This window comes from Populus trichocarpa, chromosome 9, assembly GCF_000002775.5.
Source record: "Populus trichocarpa isolate Nisqually-1 chromosome 9, P.trichocarpa_v4.1, whole genome shotgun sequence".
Lineage (NCBI taxonomy): Eukaryota > Viridiplantae > Streptophyta > Magnoliopsida > Malpighiales > Salicaceae > Populus > Populus trichocarpa.
The window spans coordinates 11936043-11955259 of NC_037293.2; the positions used below are offsets into that span (position 1 = coordinate 11936043).

Below are 19217 nucleotides of genomic sequence, written 5' to 3' on the forward strand. Positions count from 1 at the left end.
CAGATTGCGTTCAATAACTATGCCAACCAGCCTTTTATGGCTTATGAGGAATGGTAACAAAGCCTGGCAGATTAAGGAAACAATACCAGATATCAGGTCGGAGCCAATTTTGCGGCAGCTTTCAATAACCAACTGAACCCATCACTCTCCAGCTCTGCTGGGTTTTAAATTCATGGGACCTGTAATTGTAATGGTCAAGGTGGGATGGACCTGGTTGTTGCTGTAGCCTGTAGGTACAGAGTCGAGTCTACAGACTGGCCGGCCGTCAGTGTCAACGATTCGCTGCCAGTTAGAATGATTCATGTGACATTGTCCACTGGAAAAAGGTTCTTCGTGTCATTCGCCTGGATTAGTTGAATGCTCAAGAAGTCCTGCACAGCCAGTAGAAAGAGGTTGGCATCACAATTAACGATCCTAAAGGACCAAAGTAAACCATTGTTATCATTGCCCCAATGACCAGCAAGAAGAAAGCTTGGGAACGTCATCAATGCTTTCATAACATCTGGTAGCTTTTGTAGTCGTAATTTTTAAAAAATAAGTTTTAAAAAATAAGTTAAAAAAAATATGGTTATGTTTGATTAGTTAGATTTAAATATGTTTTTTTAAAAAATTATAATTGAGATTTATATATAATAAAAAAACATGTATAAAATATTTAGTTGTAGTTGCTTTTCAAAAGTGTTTTTTACTTGAAATATATCTAAATAATTTTTTTTTTAAATATATTTTTAATATCAGCGAATCAAAATGATCTGAAAATACAAAAACATTAATTTAAATTAAAAAAATAAAAAATTCAAATTTTAAAAAAAGATATTTTTAAAACACAAAAATAAACAAAATTTTATGAAACTCAGTTAAAAAGATATATAAAAATAACTTCACAAAAACTATATTTTAAACTTAATTTTTTAATAAATCTCACAATATAAAACACAATTTAATATATCATCAAACACCACCTATCACAAGAATCAGCCTCACGGTGCGGCAAATACGAATAAATGAGTTCCCTTGATCAACGTCGACCTCTAGGTTTTCTTCTTTCTCTTTCTTTTAGATTTTGGAGCTCCTGCTTCAATTGAAACGAAAGCATCTCTTGCATTTTTGTTGCAGTTTTGCCATCCATGCTTGAAAGGAGTCTCGTCTTGCTTTAAGCCGATAGCTGTGCTCAAGGAAAACCGGCAAAAGCACCAACCTCAATAGTTATGTCATAGCATCAACAAAAGCAGCATAATTCATCAAGCAGGTTAAGCAAGCAGCAACCAGTACTGTCTCAGAAGAAGAAATCAATGTAACAAATGCAATCCGGTAAAAAGTAAAACTGAAGCCTCAAAAAATGTCTCAAAATAACACATCTAATCTAGAAGCCTGATACATGATGAACCCTTGAATCGATGCTTGTACATTGTACAAAGATAAATCAAAACAGAGTCAAATACAGGATACAGAGGGAGGCATATTTCTTAGTTGGAACACCTGTGCGAGCCTCTTCTACAAAACTGGAACCATTCAACTCACAAATCATCCACACTATTGACTTGATGATTCCTAAATCACATTCCACAGCAAGATATGGATGGATCTCAAATGAATTTGGGAAGCTGAGGTTCCTCATAGAAGATTGAAGCCATTTTTGGAAAAGGTACAAGTGAAAAGTCTGGTGTTAAACACCACCTGGAAATTATATTATGTGTATTTCAAAGGATTTTCCATAGGGCAGTTTTTTGGATTTTTTTGAAGCTCCGTCAATGACTATATTTCCTATTCCAGCTTCCATAGCCTCCCTCTCATCCTTCTCGGTTTCAGATATATTCCCATCTTTTGTCTCGTGCTTGAAACTTGGCATGGAAGGCTCAAGCAGACGAGGACCAGCAGCGATCCATGGATGATTTAGGCATTGAGCTGCTGTCGGTCTCTTTTCAGGCACAAAATCAAGTAAGGGAACAAGGAAGTTATTCAAGTCATTAGCATCTTGCTCGCTGAAATCGTACTTCTCCATAAGCACCTTTGTGAGAGGCCAAAAACGCAACCTACGAATATGCCTCAAATCTCCATATCTATTGAAGAAATCCCGAGAATTGCGACCACCTAATGCAACCTGAGGAAAATATACATGCCTTTAAACAGTCACAGCAAGTACATAAAACCTAATACTGCAATGCTAATTTTGATCTTATTCAGTTTATCCAGAAAAGAAATGATGTTACAAAAAAACAATAAACATTTTCAAATCCATGGAAGCCGTAAATAAGTATGCAATTGAAATCATTAAAATACATGTAACACTCCCACCTTGCGCGGCATCACGCCGAGGAGTTCCATCATCAATGCCAAGTGATCCTGTAAGTATAACCTAGATAAGTTAGAACAGAACAAAAATAAAGCAAAGCACAGAAGCAAAAACATAGGTGTTATCATTAATAGAATGCATCTGTTATTAAAAATGTAAGTGATATAATAAATTAAACCAATGCATTGCAGAAAAATGATGAATTGGGGAAGGGGTAAAGGATTGCATCGTGAGCACATACCTCGTCTCTATCATAGTTGTCACCACTGTGAGGATCAAAAAGGACATCGCCAGTGGCAAGCTCGAAACAAATGCAAGCAAAGGACCAAAGATCTACTGGAGTGGAGTATTTAGATCCCAGAAGAACCTCTGGACATCTATACTGTCTTGTCTGAACATCACTTGTAAACTGTTTGTATGTCCAACAAGCATTTCCAAAATCTACCAATTTACACTTTAGATCAGCAGCAGCCAATAGCTTTTGCCTTGTAGAGCGGCTCCCCCTTCTGCTGCGTTTTGCTTGGCAAGCATCCTTCTGCCCATCAGTGTTTGCTGAATCATCTTTAATCACAGAACCATTTGATTGTTCATCGACAGAATCTTCATTTGATTTTGCATCAACATTAGAATCTTCAGGACTAGTTGGTTTGGGATCAGCATCGTTTTCCGAGGAAGCTTCTTTCTGCGCACAACTTTGAGCTGCCTTCTTAGCCTTCTTTCGAATTTTCTTTTTTTGGTTCCTTGTCAAATCCCCATTCAAACTCTTGATTTCTTTGGAAGAACTAGATTCAGCCACGATTTTGTTCTTGCTGGTTGGAAGGATAAGAGGAGCACCTGATTTCCTGTGATCTTTTGATGTATCAATCATTGACAAAAGCAGGACATTTTCTGGCTTCAAATCAGTGTGGATGATTGAGAGTTGGCGATGCAAGTAATCCAAACCCACTAATATATGAAAGCATATCTCTTTTGCCATGTGTAGAGGAACCCCTCGGTAATCACTGTACTTAATAAGGGTCAAGAGGTTATCTCCCAAGTACTCAAAAACCATACAAACGTGCTGTCCATTAGGCCCTGAATGCTTGAAATGATCCAAAAGCTTGACAACACACTTTTTATCATCAGGGTCTCCCTCGGCAATCTGTTCAAGGATCTTTATCTCATCCATGGCTGCCTCGGTGTAGTGTTGAGCGCTCTTTTGAACTTTCAAAGCTACATAACGCTACAAACAATGAATTTCTCGTGTTGTTAAAGAGTCAAACAATAAACACTAATGTGAATTTCCTGAATCATGAAATTATCTAATAAAGCAAAAAAAAAAAAGGCCTTTTGGTACAATAATTTTTAAAAAAATACAATCCAAACATGAAAAACTGAAATTCCTATTCTAATAAATAAGCGCAAACTTCAAATTACTGATTAAAAAGATAAAGATAAAGAAAATCCATAAAACATACCGATCCCTGAGTGTCCCAAGCGAGCCAAACCGTAGAGAAATGACCCCAACCAAGCTTGCCTTGCACCACATACCTCCCATTCTTGAATGTATCACCGATTCTCACAGCATGGTACCCTCCTCTCCTATAATCCTCCGTTCCCTCATCTTCTGATGTGTAATCACTCTCTTCACTTCGATCCCCATTCCTATCCTCTGCCATTGAAGCAACAACAGCCAAAAAAACCAAAACACAAAAAATCAACTAATGTATAGGAAGTTGAAAATTTCCAGGCTAATTCTCAAATTGTAATATGAGTTTTCTAGTTAGAGAACGAGAATAAGATAGAGAGAAAAAAGGGAAGAATTTGGAGGCCAAAATAGAAAGTTTCTGACAACTGTTTAGTTTTAAGAGATGGGTTTTGATTGAATTTGAAGAAGTAGAAAATTGTTAAAACTAGAAGAAAAAGGAGCGAACTTCAATGGTGAAGATTGAAAAGATTGAAACTTTTAACAAAGGAGTTAATTTCAAGAGATGGGTCTTGATTGAATCTGACAGAGAACTAAATTTGAGAAGCAAAATAAATAAAATTTCACATGTGGGTAATTCAGAAATGGGATTTTGTTCAATTTTAGAAAGAGGTGGAGGGCGAGAGGGGGGGGAGTGGGTGGTTTTTGGGTGCAGGTTGTGGTGGAAGTGGTTGAGGTAAAAGGGTGAATTAGGGTTTTTCGGAGAGTTTTATCAGACTTAGTACTGACAACTAGTCTTGCCGGGAAATGAAAGCAACGAATTTTTATGATGTGGGCCCCTGGTGATCAAGTGTTGCATGATGATGATGATTCTGGGCTGGGCTCTGGATACTACTCTTGACATGGCTCGTAGCATCTTAGTTGTCATGAAAGTAAATGATGTGATGATGTGATTTATTTTCCTTTCCTACTAAAATATTTTTTCCCCAAGAAGTCAAGTACCCGTGTCCGTGCATGGTTGTTTAACCTTTCATACTACTCCTGACATGTTTGTTTGTTATTGAATTTTAATTTAAAAATATATTAAAATTATAAAAAAACAATTGTTATGATGTTTTTTAGAAGCAAACACGACAGGGAGCTGAGATTTCTTGTTTTAGCGAGTTCATTCGATCTCCTTAGAGAATAATGGTGCAATTCTTATTCCTCCAAGACAAAAGGACAATGAAAGAATGCCTTCCAATGCTTCCTTCTCCATATGCGACAATTGGCAAACCAAACCTCGAATACTCCTGCATTTTTTTAGCATAGCTAAAAAACTTCTTAAGCACAAAAGCTTCTTCCTTTTAGTTGAGTGCTCAGCAAACAAGCAAAGAAGCTTGAGAAGAAATCCCACCATGCCTTTTCTCCAACATCAATCACTAGGAGGTCCCAAATGGGAACAATCTGCCTATAAAAAAAACCTTCGGGTTGCAAGAAAATAATTGACCCCGTCTCCCATGGTATAATTCACCACTCTCTCTCGTTGCATTTCTTTACAAAACAGGAAGAAAAAAAAAACAAAAAAACACCTTTCTCTCAGCATGCACTCAATGCCTTTACCCTACCCTCCAACTCTACTGACCTGAAGTAATTGTTTGGGGTTGCAGCACAACAACATGGGGTTTGTCCCTAACTCGTGTTTCATGGTGTTTGGTAAACATTTGGAAGTTGAAGCTGAGGTTGAGCCTTAGTTATTGAAAAGCAATTAACAAATCTATGTTTTTTTATGCGTGGTTCGGATCAAGTTTTCAACTGTGTTTCAATCGACTAGTTTTTATTTTTGTTATTTAAAAAATATAAATTTTAAAAAATTAGTTTTAGTTTTGATTGTTTAGATTGAAATATATGTTTGTTTAAGATTACTCTTGAAATTGCTATAAATTGAAAGTGTTTGATTAAAATTATGGTTGAATTTAATATTTATATTAAAAATAACAAAACAAATATATAATTTATTTATTTAAAAGATCAAAACAAATATATAAAGTGTTTATTGGATATTCAATATTAGCCCATGTTTTACGATACCTGCACACTTTAAAAAAAAAAAAAAAAAAAACAGGGTATCATTCAATTCGACTGTTTCAGCAATGTGGCCTTCTAGACAAATAAATTGGGCACGTAGTTTTCTAAGGCCTCTGACTTCAAGGCTTACCGAGCCCATGACACATACATGGAAAGGTGATTACAATTGTTTTTTTCTTTTTTATATATTTGACTTTACAAAAATATTATTGCAAATTTGCAATTGATGTTGATGTTCTTATAAAATGAAAATTCGAGCGCTTAAACTCGATGATTTCAAGCACCTTTCTCGAGTAGACACCTTGTTCTCTCGAGTCAACAGCCTTTTGAAGATTAACATGCCCAGTTTTTTAATCATATTTGACTCTGCAAAAATATTTAGAAATGCAATTAATAATGCTGTGCACGTCATTTTTAATAAATTAATTTTCCAATACTTCCTTTTTAGTATAAAAATAGTTTCTTCAATAAAAAGAAAGTGGATTATGATTAATAAAAAAGTTTAAGTAACTAAGTAATGGTTTGGCCTGGAAAAATATTAGGATCCTCCACCATTATTGAAAAACAAATAACAAAATGGAATGCATTAAATGAACTAGAAAAATATAAATTGATAAAATAAATATGGGAAGAGAGGAATTTAAGACCTAAAATAAAATAGCTCACCAACAAAAAATTTATGAAAACTGATGCATGGCTGATGGGTCATGATAATTGATTATTTGTACAACATCATTGAGAAAAGATTCAAAATCATTCTCAAATATTAAATTCTTTTTCAAAATCATGGTATTTAATTTTTATCCGACACAAGAAATTTGTGATTAAAAACTTGATCTATATCATATTTTAGTTTAAATAAATTTTAATATTTATTTAATAAAATCTGAAAACTCAATGAATTAATTGATTTAATGAATTGATTAATTCATCATCAGGTCAAAAATTTAATAGAATTAACATGAATTATTTTTTTAATGCAAAACAATATTATTTTTAAAAAAATTAATATGATTTGACTCAACGAGACATGAATTTTCTCAACAATCTAATGATTTGATATGTTAATACAGATAAGATTTAACAAGTATATTTAATTTTTTCTTGTTTAGAATTCTCCTGATATGTTAATTAATATAAATAGAATGATTTAATTCATATACTCGTAATATTAATTTTTCTATTAGAATTTTACTGGATCATGAAAAAATTAATCATGCGAGCAAAACTTTCCAATTGGAAGTTTCTCCCCCATGAATCCAGGTCGTGCACTACATACATTGGAAATCCAATCGTGACTTTCAATTCATTACCAGAGAAGCCTTCAAATTCCAGATCACAAGTGCCCTGGGAATATTTGATAGTGTGGTGGTTTTTATTTTGTCTGCAGCATGCTTTAAAAATATATTTTGTTTAAAAATAAAATAAAATAAATTGATTTTATTTTTATTTTTTGTTTGATGATTTTGACGTGAAGACGTATAAAATAAAATAAAAATATATAAAAATTTATTTTAATGCATTTTTAAATTAAAAATATTTTTAAAAAACATCTTTAACCACAATATTTATAAATAAATAAAAAAGCACTCCGCAGCTTTTAAAAATGGAATCAAGCAAGGTCGAATCTGGGTTTCCGAACAAGAAGATAAAGAAGCCAATTTGACACTGATACATCGTCTCATAAAGCATAATTTATGCTGACACTTGACCCTCTATTTATGCTTCTTCAACTTCCGAAAGATAAATAAATAGGAGGCTCGCACCTTGTTTCAGCTTCAGCATATCCATCAATTCAACAGGAATCTTGAAATTGGGATGGTTGGAGGAATAAATTCATGAAATTATTGAGTTCACATTAAGAGGTGGAAAATCCCTATCACAAGTCAAACATTTGAAAAACTCAATGACAATATTGTTGGCCACAATATATCAACAGATCCTCTCGTTTTTTCTTCACCCCGAACCAATCTAGATGAATTTTTTATCTAGTTTTTTCTTCACCCCGAACCAATCTCGGTTATAACTATGACCTTGGTCTTCTTCTCGGACCAAAAATAACTCTGAAATATTAGATTCAATTGTCTAGTGTTCTCTCTAATCCAAGATAGAATTACTGCCTACGAGTTCCATGCTTGTGTTTCCCGAAAATCATTCTCTTCAAAATCAAGCAAATCAAGACCGTTCTATTCCACATCCGACATAAAAACAGCCAAAGCCCAGAAACAAAATGAACATAAAATGGCAAAAAACTATAAAAGAACACCAGATTTACAATTAGGAAGCTAAGACGTCTGTTGATCACGGAATAAGATTCCCTTCTATAGAAGATTCTCACTCAATCTAACCTCAAATCCCCATCCCAAATCACAAAAAGCATCATATCCCACGAACCCAGAAAGAATAATTAAGGAAAAACTATCCAATGTGTAATTTTTTTTTCTCACACCACCCCAGTCCATGCCAATTATCCAACAGAAAGACAATACAAGGACATCTCCGCATTGCATGATGCATTACATCTCCATTGTCAGAAGAACTCAGAAGTCAGAACTTATGTTCTTACACGAAGGCCCACAGAAATTAATCTTCACGAACTCGCGTTGGACCACACACAAAAACCAATTTGCATTTGTACCCTTCCTTTCAAAGTACAAATCCAATCCATCGCTATCAAGTTCAAAAAACCCCGCATTTGTACCCTTTACCACCACCAAAGCACAATCTCGAGACCCCTTATTTTATACCAGACACCAGTCTTGCAGCATCCATCATGTACCTCTTTGAGATGGGCTCCTCCAAAACCCAGTATTGTAAAACTGGTCCCACATTTGCTTCTCCAAATCAACGGCTTCAGTTTCTTCATCATGATTATGATCATGGTGATCACAACATTTCCCTTTCTCCACAACCTCTGTAGCCTTCTTCTCTGACTGTAATTCCTCCTCCCTGGACCCACTGCTACTGGGAGACAACAGCGACCTTTCTTTCTGCTTCTTTTTTCTCAAACGGTGTCGTGTCTTGGCTTTCTTACATAAACAAGCCGGCACCTTATAAACGGCTAAAACAAGAAGGTTGATCACCGTGCATGGACAGCAGCAACACACCGCTGCCGTGCCACCTGCCACCTCACCAAAACTCTGCGTTTTCGTCCTTGCCAAATTCTTCTCCCTCCCCTCTCCTGTTGGTACCATTTTTGACCCTGTCGTTTCTGTCAACAAAGGCTGCATCCTTCGGTTCGAAGAAGGTGATCGCAGAAGAATCCCCTGGCGAGTCATAACGAGTCAACTCGGCCGGCTAAAAAAAATATTAAAGACTCGGTTTTTTCTGGTTTCCTGGAATGGGAAATCGAGGAGATTAATGGGCTTTAAGGATTATTTAAAGAGGTGTCAAAAAAGGGTGTGACTAATGACTTTCTTGCAGAAAAAGACCCTTTCTTCTTCTTCTTTTTCTCCGTTTGGTTTCTTAGAGAGGTTAAAGAGATCGAAGAGGAGGGAGGAGGGAGGAGGTATATAATAAGGAAACGATTAGGTTCAACAAGGGAATGAAGAAGTGGGGATAGGAAGCGAGAGGCAAGGCGAGTAAAGGGGTGGGCTTTTTTTTTCTTTCAAACGCGGACACGAAGGGAAGAGGTTTCTGTTGTGTTTCGATGAGATTTTTTCTGTGTATTTCTTTTATCAATAAAGGTTTGGTCTTTTCCGAGCCACTAATAAACACATGGAAAAGAAAGGCTGTCGAAATTACCAAATTACGTGGTTGTTACTTGTTAACTTACAACTTGATTTTTTTTTTTTTTGGTGGTGAATTTAAATTAATATTTTTTTTTTATTTATGGACAGTGGGTAGGTGTTATCAAATTTGATATGGACTCTTTTTGGAGATGATTTTGAGAATTTAAAGAACAAGGACAAGTAGTTATTCTCTAAATTTATTTTAAATATAAATAAATAAATGATAAAATTTTTTTTTATTAAAAATGATAATATTTTGGCCTTTTTTTTCTTTTTTATTTCCATCCTTAATCTTATTAAAAGTATGAATTGTTTTTTTTTAAAGTGTTTTTTATTTAGAAATATATTAAAATAATATTTTTATTTATTTATTATAAATTATTTTTAACATCAAGATATTAAAATAATCTAAACATATAAAAAAAATAATTTTATAAATAAAAAATCAAAGTTTTATGATTTAAAACGCAATTCCAAATAGAATATAAGAATAATTGCAAGTAGCATTCTAAACTTTCTAGCACTTCACCTTTAGGTTTATATCTAGCATGTTCAAGATTAGAAGTTACTATTATATTCCTTTTCTAGTATGTTCATATGAAAAGTGTAAGGTGTATTTATTATTAATTCCTTTTATTATTTTTATCTATTCTGGACTAATAACAATCCATTTAATAAATTGGTATTTAAAAAAAATGTAAAAAGCATCTTTCTGTTTTTTATCAGAATCTGTTCTTTATTAGTTGGAGTCAACGATCCATTAAGGTGATAATCTTGGTGGCTTCTCTGTGCTCGAGTAAAGCAATCCATGACTCAAACTTTATTTCATTTTATCAGCAATCTTAAAGTCAATTCATATAAAAATGAAAAAGGATTCGTTAATGTCAAAAATATCATCCTCGTTTAAAAAGTTTGAAGTTTGAATTAAACCTAATGCATCTTCAGGTGAAGATTTTCATAGCACAAGTGGTTTCTGCATCTCTTCAAAGATTCTTGAGGTGTGAAGTGTTTCTATTATTAATAAATCCTAGATTTTTCCATTATTATGATCTAGAATTTATAATTTCATACTAATTTGTTGTGAACCTCCTGCATTCATACCATACCTCCTGCATTCATACCATACATGAAGTCGGTTTGGTATTAAAGTAGCGGTTGTTTTTAAAAGTATTTTTTACTTGAAAATATATTAATATAATATTTTTTTATTTTTTAAAATTTATTTTTAACATTAGGACAATAAAATGATCTAGAAACATAAAAAAAATTTAATTTGAAGAGAAAAAAACTTTAAATGTTTAAAAAACACTTTTAAAATGTAAAAATAAACGGGTTTATAATACCTCAAGAAATCCAATCATCCCATTCCTAATTAATACAAAGGGAGTTGATGATGAAAATGCTCATCGACATGGTCAATTTCAAGAAAAATTACTTCTTTTAAGAGATAAAAAGGAGTGAAAAGAAGCAAGATGCTTGGGAGTGAATTGAATTAAAAAGCATAATAGAGAGAGAGCTAGCATACAAAGAAACGAGTCAAGAGAAGCTCTCAATTGTACCGAGACCCTTTAACTAGTGAATTCACTCACCACTTCTTATTATTAATATTATTTAATTTTAATTTTGTTGATTTGATATTTGATTTCTTTTTTTTCTCGGTGGCCGTGGATGAATTTATAATTTCAGGCTCAAAGAGCTTGAATTTCTTATTTAGTTATTTTATATATTTAAAGCTCATTCATTCATCCATCCATCCATCAGCCTCATCTTCTTGTATTGAAGCAAGCCTTCCTGAGAAAACCACAAAAAAAAAAAAAAAAAATTGATTATCACCAGAGAATATTTGGTGGTGAGAGACACCCTACAGGCCTACGTGATTAGCTATATGTAGGCCTGTGCTAAAAAAACAAAAAAACGTGAAGCTCAGAAGTTTGAAGATGACGTCAAATAAAACTGAGTTGGCAAGAAATCAAAATCAATTAATTAATCATCAAGTCAAAATCCAACTCAAGCGGTGACGTAACAGATATTGTGACCGTTTAAGAGTGCGCTCCATGCTGATGCGTTTTTAATTTATAAATATATTAAAATAATATATTTTTAACATTAAAATATTTAAAAATAATTAATCAATTTAAACAAAATTAAATTTTAGAAAAACTATATTCTTATCGCAATGCCAAATTTTAGCCAGTGCCCAAATCAAGATTTACAAGTTAAGATGATTTGTTTATATTAATTTGCCGGCAAATGAGGATGAATTTTCTGGCCCAACTAGAGGTGGCATGGTGTCGTGGCAGGTTGGCGGCAATGATAGTGAGGTGAGTTGGTGTAATAGTTCTTACTTCTTGGGCCACGAAGATCTTTTTCTACATGAGTTGGTGGTACTTTGCAAAAACCATCAGTTTTTTTTTTTTTATTCTTTTTCAGGATTGGCAGGACAGCATTTTATTCAAGGTTTTGGATTCAAAGCTGTAGTCAAGATGGAAGTTGTTCTTGTATGATTTGTATATGCGGTAATAACTGTGGTTTAAAGTATTTTTTATTTTAAAAAAATATTTTTAATATTAATATATTAAATTTATTTAAAAATATAAAACTAAATTAATTTTTAAAAAATATATTATTTAACAAAATATAATATCAACCGTATTTCTAAACATCATATTAGTTGTAGACGGTGTTTAGAAATATATTATTTAATCTATGATTTACCTGAGGTTAAATAAATTCATATCATTGTCCATCATCTAAAGTAATTCTATGTGAAAAAAAATATTCCATTCAAATCAGCATTCATCAAATTGAGATGAAATTGTCATCTTCGTAAACGAGCAGTAAACCATGGAGGAATCGGTGCCTGCGGATGGTGATGGATGATAACGATTAACCTATAAAAATCTTCATTTCTGGTTCTCTCTCCCTCCCTCTCTTTATCCTTCATTTATTTGGTGCATTGGATAGAACTGAGCTAAAAAGTCGTATGATCATTAGTCAAATCATTATTTATTATTGTGTTATTAGGAGGGATACCTTCATGCAAGAAGAAGGGTGTCTTCATGTTAACCTGTACGTAAAAACATAAGGCTATTTGTTAAATCACTCATAGCTAGCCTTTGTTTTCCAAGTCTCATACAATTATATTTCGATTTTCCCTTTGAATTTACGCATTTTTTTTCATTTCAATTGTTCTAGTTAAACAGTTTCGATGGTTCAATTCACCATCATCCCCAACAACAAATTGATTGAAACAAATGGAGAAGGATCGAAATGAATAAAGTATTGTAGTTTATGGTCTAAATCCATACCTTTAAGCGGAAAAGCTCTCGTATAAGAGGCTGGTTGCTATTGAGTTCAAGCATCGGAAAAAGGAGTGACAAACCTTTAAACAGTAGTAGTTAATGGCGCTTTACCTCTGTCTTTACGCTCAAACTTTTTGAGAGGAGAGTATTTTCCCAAACTATTACTTTTCAAATGAACGACTGCTTAAGTGGATTGCCGACAACGAAGTTCATATCCTTGAAAATGAAATCTTGCACGTCTGATTGTGCTTATCATGTCGTGTAAATAAAGGTAGTGGACGTCACTTCCAATTAGTCTGGATCTCCCTTCTCCTTTTTTTGACATTGGAATTCTTATCTCCTCAGAAAACTTCACTATGTAAAATCCGAAAGCTCCAACAAATCAAACAATGCATTAATGAAGAATTGACGTACAAAATACGTGACGGGTAAACCGTCTTATTTACCCAATGAATAGTCGAGTACATGTTTCCCTCCCGACCCCCTCTTTAACTCCTCATCCTCAAGGTTTTCCCTCCATCCCTAACCTCATTTTAGCACTACTTTCCTGTCCTTACGTCAAAGATACACTTAATGTTTCGAAGATAATTAGCCCCCATGAACGTTAAATGAGGGCATCGCAATGATATACAAAAATGTTCCTGCTCTACCTCCCGATGAAGCCTAGCCAGCGGAGGATAACAGCTAAGATCAACATACAAATAGCAAGAATCATACCAGGTCTCCCCAGTAACCAGTTCTTTGCTTTCTTTGCACCTTCCGCTCCTCTTTGGATCCTATCAGCCCATCGCATCTGCAGCAATCCATGGGAAAATTATTTTACATTCGTAATGCAGTGGGGGCAATGATAAAAAGAATAGCCACAACTCTGAACCTTGTTGACCGTTATTTCAGAACAAACATGTAATAAAAATAAAGGAAAAGCACGGTTAAAAGGCAGAGAAAAGTCTACCTAACATTTTATTTAAATGTTATAGATAAGAACTTGAACAAGATTGCTGGCAAATTTTGAACGAGAAGTATGCAAATTCATTGAAAGTAAACATGGAAAACAAGGTACCATTTTATCTAAGTCCTCCGGTGAGAAAGATGACATGGCCTGTTGAGCTTTCGCTGCATCTTCTTGAGAAAGTTTTATTCCAAATTGTTCACTCATGTTAGCCATCATCTCTGGGCTCAAATTCTTCATCATTGACGTGAACATCTGCCAATTTGCAAGCAAGCAGACATTAAAATACAACAGCCATGCAATTAAGTGATATTCTTATCTTATTTATTAAATTTTAAGCAAGCCAGAAAATATTGTGTGATGCATATAAAAAAAATTCAGATTATCAAATTATAAGACTTTCTATATTCTAGCATATGAACTTTCTCCAGGGAATTTATAAGAGTCAGAGCTATCATTTAAAGTGATATTTTGAATTGCAAATAATACTTTGAAAACCTGAAAGTAAGTCTGCATGTGTATTGGATCATTTCAAAATGACAAAAGGGATTCTATGATGTGCAAAATGAGATCTTACTGGGATAAGAATTCAATAATTCAACAACATTAAAGCAAAGAAAGCCACCATACCTGCCGCATAGCTGGATCCTTCATTTGGTTTCTCATCTGTTCCTGCATATCAGATGTTGAGGCAGGAAAGCTAGATGGAGGAGCATTTCTTGAACTTGAAAGGAAATCACCAGAGGAACTAGTTTCACTGATGCCATTATTCCCATTAACTGCAAAATATTCTTGAGTTTCTGTTGGTTTTAACCTAGCACTCAAACTTGGTCCCTCAGTGTTTAAAGCTGCAGCAGCAGCTGGAGCCAAGCCATTTCCTCTCAAAGAAGATGCCATTTCAAACATTTTCTGAAGCTCTTCCGATGGCATCTTACTCATCATATCACTTGCTGTTTTAAGCATGTCTGGCGTCACATTTGGAGGAACTGCACCTGGTCTGAAGCCATTAAAACCGCTATCTGAAGATCCTGCAGTAAGAGGATTCTCCCCCTGGAACGAGGAAGCCATTTGAAGCATTTTTTGAAGCTCTTCGGGTGGCATCTTCCCGATCATATTTGATGCCGTCTTAAACATCTCAGGAGATACCTCTCCAGCTTTTGCACCACTTAAAGCAGCCAAAGTTTCAGGATTGGCATTAGATATGAAATTTTGGAATGACCTACAATCAGACACAAGGAAAAATGGAAAATCAAAACAAATTGACAACCAAGATTAATGTCTAACTTTATGGTTAATTGACAGCAAAAGAAGACTACCCTTTTTTAAGAAAACAAACTCCAGACTTGAAGTGTTAGAAAGACGGAGATATCAGCTATGTTGACCTTGTTTTGTTATTTCATTAATTGAAAGAAATTGGGCATGCTTTCATAAGTTTGCCCCAACTCCATGTCATATAAAAAAAAATTGCCATTACAGTATCAACCCCAAAATCAGAGAAATTTTAGGAAACTATATTATGGCAGCAATTATGTTGCAGGAGACTGCAATTAACATTCCATGTAAATCCACCATCGCAGCAATACAATTCAGATAACTTACTCTAATGAAAAAGAAGGGGGAATTAACAAAAGACGATCCCCAAGGGGAATGAAAATCCATAATATCTCAGCTATACAGGTTTTTTTTTTTTTTAAAGCTGGTCTGTTGAGAACCCAATACTAGAGTCAAACAATAAATATATAAAAATCAAGCAATTTTTAGATGGATTAAAAATTACCTCATAGCTTCTGGGTCATCTTTCAAAGCCTCCAGAGGCTCTGGATTAGATGTTGAACTCCCACTACGAGCTTCCCTTCCACTTTTGGATGTATCAACGCTTTCCCTTGCTGATGAACTCTTAAGGTTTTCAGAGACAGTCTCAGCTTCTTCAGTTATTTCTTCAATTATCACTCCTGTCAAACAAGTAGAAATCAGTTGTCAATTGAGAACTTTAAAATGGAACATTCAACTTGTAGGCGTTCGAGAGAGCTGAGGGAAAAAAAGAGGAAAATAACATACCTCTTGGTGCATGATAGCCACCTTCTTGAGCCAATCTTTCCTCAGCATTCCTGTATCAACAATTAACTTTACAATCAACATCACATATTAAACACTAGTGCCTTTATTTACAATTCCGTTGGAAATTTTATCACATTATATACAATATAGAGGAAGGTCAGAAGATATGAAACTTCCTAAATATCAATCAGATGACAAGAAACTTAACAGTAGACTGCTGAGGAAAAACAAATGAGAAAATAAAAGGGCTAAAGCTAAAAACTCAACAAGCAAATGACTCCCATACTCTTTAACAAGACATAAATCATAGTGGAAGAAAATATCAAACTGTACAACTTCCGGCCCAGAGAATGGTCTAAGAGTTTCAGATGAATCCATACCTTAAAATGTCTGCAATAGTTTCATCATCAGGGGAAACTTCATGTGCTTTCCTCAAATCAGAGACAGCAACCTAACATGTATCAATAAGCCATTAGATATCTTATCAAACACGAACAGACAGCACAATGCAGCAACCACTGCTGACAATTGCAAGATCTGCACAAATGAACTTACTTCCAGTTGGCCTAGTTCCCTGTAGGCTTGACCCCTTCTATAAAGGGCTTTAGCATTTTTGGCATCATAACCCAAAACCTGAAGTGATATAACAATCCAATCAGAAAGAAGCAAGCAACGCACGCACACAAAAAAAAAAAATTAAAAGCAAAGGAACAAACCCTCTTCATACCACCAATATATTTTTATTACTACTACTACTACATCAGTTCTCTGAGTAAACTGAATTTTCTTAGTGGATTGTCATACCTCCGAGCCCTCTTTTATGCATTCATCGTATTGCTTTGTTTTCAAGTAACAAGACATTAAATTAAGAGAGCATGCCAACAAAAGTGTTCTGCCTTTGGAAGATGGAATCCCTTTAAGATTTTGCTTTGCCTGAGAAATACGGGGAGGAAAATAATTTCATCAGTTTCAAAATGCAAAAGGTACACCAACAGGAAGAACTAATACTTGTATATATAAAAAAGTGATAAAGATAAAGATGCAGCGCTTACAAGCAAATATTTCTGCGAAGCATCTTTGAACTTTCCTTGGCTATGCAGCTCATTACCCTGCCAAGGTAGGATTCAAATACACAAGTCAAATAAACACAAAAGCAGTGACTACAATTACAAAATCTAGCACTAATTACCCTTCAGCATTTAAACTACTAAGTACATTCACCACTAACCACTACATGAATAAAACGCAATAGGCACATAATGAAAGCTCACAAACAGAAAATCATCTAATTTAAGATTTGTATTTACCTGTTTCTTCAACATCTGAGCTGCATTCATTTCATATGTGGCCTGTGCATCAGCACGGGCATGCATGGCAGCAATCTCTTCTGGTGATGCATTGATCATTTTCTCACCAATCTCTGCCATCTCTTCAGGGCGTGTATGCTTTAACTGCTCTGCTGCCTGTTTCAAGTCCTCAGGCCTCATGTTTCTCATGCCTTCCGATGCCATTTTCACCAACTCAGGATTAGACATTACCTGCAACACCAACCAACACACCACAACAATCAAAATCAATACAATCACAATCTGACCAAACCATGGATGTAAACAACACCAGATAAACTGACAACCAGTTTCTACCGATAGTCAATTCAGATAAACACGACGCAACATTACAATATATTCATCTTAAGTGCTTAACGAGCCATTAATGATTGTTCTTTTCCCTTTTCTCTTTCTAAGTTTCTGATTTGTGCAGGACTAAAGGTACCCAAATCAATTAGATTCATCCACAATCTTAAAGAATTATTATTATGAAAAGGAACTCGGGTGCACACACTTCGTCAGATAAACCTCGGACCAACACACGACCACAAAATCTCAAAGAATTAAACTTGCAGTTTCTAAAATCTCCACCGATTCGAACAAAAAATAAGGGAAACAGGACAGCCCATTATTTAAATTCAACAAAAAACACACAAAAAAGCTAGGTTTAACCATAAAAAACAAAAAATCAACAGCCAAAATTCAAACTTTCCATTCTAAACGATAATCAAATCAAAATTCACAAAGAAAAAACAGTTTCTCCCAAAATTGAACTGAACTACACATGAATTGATTCAATTAAAAACAAACCCACATCAAAATTATTATAAAAAAACAAAAACAAACGAGCAGAAGCAAACCTGTTGCTGGATCCTGGCGAAATCGGCGGGTGTCATGCGACTCATCTGTTCCTGAGCGATTTTTATTAACTCGGGATCCATCATTCCGTTAAACATCTTTAACTCTCTCTGTCAACTAATTGTTAAACAGATCAAAAAGAATTGGTGAACTAAAAGTAGAAGTATAAAAATATAAAATTGAACAGGAGAGGAAGCTTTTTTACGGAAACTGTTCTTCAGAGATAGAAAGGATTTTGCAAATCTTAGTAAAAACAAGGAGAGAGAAACATAAGTAGTTAATGGATTCCGTTGTGTTTTTTTTTTTTTTTTTTTAATATGTATATGTGTGTGTGTTTTGGAAAGGCAAAACTTTTTCGGTCGCCCACCAAAGCTGAACTGCGATTGAAAATGAGTTGAATTTGAATAGATGAGTTGCCAAAATTTAATGGGATAGATACAAATCAGTCCCCCACTTATATACGCATGAACTAATAAGTCCCCAGTCTTTAATATCTTGTTAATTTCTCCCCAAATTTTATTTTGTTGAACTTGATTATTTGTATCTCAGCTTTAATTGGTCACAAAAAATTAGGTATAAAACTCAACATAGTATATATGCCATCTATATGATATTGGTCTCATTGTATGGATTGAGATATGATTAGTATCTATAATTGATATATTATTTGTTAAAAAATATTATATTTGCTACATTTTTTTCACTTTTTTTTGTAATTAAATAAATTTATTGCATATTATATAATAAGATACTAAGATTTACCTAGTAGAATTTAAAATAAATTATTTCAATTAAATTGATTGTATATCATTCTTTTCATCTAATCAAGAGAAACAATGAGAATTTTAAACAAATATTCTAACAATTCATCTTTATAATAATTTTTTGCTAATAATTATATTTCTTTTGAAGATACTTTACACACATCTTTATTTATATACAATCACAATATTTATAATTACATGTGTAATTAAAATTAAGAGTGACAAAGTAAATATTAATTAATTTCCAGCTAATAGAATAAGAATGTTTTATTTAAACTTTTCCATGTCATATACTCTAGGAAAAAAAATACTATAGTGTTTCAAATTAATAAAAGTAAGCTTAATAAATCCAATTTTCACGGTAAAGAAACTACGGGGAATGGGAGATGTGGGGATAAATTAGCAAGAATCTGAAGGTTAGGGACTGATATTTAATTTAAATATTCCTTGGATACTGATTTG

The 19217-nt window shown here is 33.9% G+C and overlaps 3 protein-coding genes across 4 annotated transcripts; all 3 read right to left on the reverse strand.

Annotated features, from left to right (window-relative positions):
- Nucleotides 1-1295: 1295 nt before the first annotated feature.
- On the reverse strand, nt 1296-4518 carry LOC7474920 (uncharacterized). Of its 2 annotated transcripts, none has more exons than XM_002312846.4 (4): nt 3751-4518; nt 2535-3515; nt 2296-2343; nt 1296-2101 (listed from the first exon to the last, which is right to left on the reverse strand). In XM_002312846.4, the coding sequence occupies exons 1-4, from the start codon at nt 3949-3951 to the stop codon at nt 1685-1687; spliced, it is 1647 nt and encodes a 548-aa protein (XP_002312882.4). In that variant the 5' UTR covers nt 3952-4518; the 3' UTR covers nt 1296-1684. The 2 variants fall into 2 exon arrangements, with proteins under 2 accessions (XP_002312882.4, XP_024464808.2); XM_024609040.2 differs by having other exon boundaries at nt 2535-3505; nt 3751-3897.
- Nucleotides 4519-8536: 4018 nt separating this feature from the next.
- Nucleotides 8537-8959, reverse strand: LOC7474919 (uncharacterized). The gene has a single exon (XM_024608796.1). The coding sequence runs from the start codon at nt 8957-8959 to the stop codon at nt 8537-8539; it is 423 nt and encodes a 140-aa protein (XP_024464564.1).
- Nucleotides 8960-13171: 4212 nt separating this feature from the next.
- Nucleotides 13172-18344, reverse strand: LOC7474918 (outer envelope protein 61). Its single transcript, XM_002312844.4, has 11 exons — nt 17994-18344; nt 17113-17343; nt 16858-16914; nt 16610-16738; nt 16361-16438; nt 16186-16256; nt 15806-15855; nt 15525-15699; nt 14378-14966; nt 13859-14002; nt 13172-13591 (listed from the first exon to the last, which is right to left on the reverse strand). Exons 1-11 carry the CDS (start codon nt 18087-18089, stop codon nt 13445-13447), a joined length of 1767 nt encoding a protein of 588 aa, XP_002312880.1. The 5' UTR covers nt 18090-18344; the 3' UTR covers nt 13172-13444.
- Nucleotides 18345-19217: the final 873 nt, after the last annotated feature.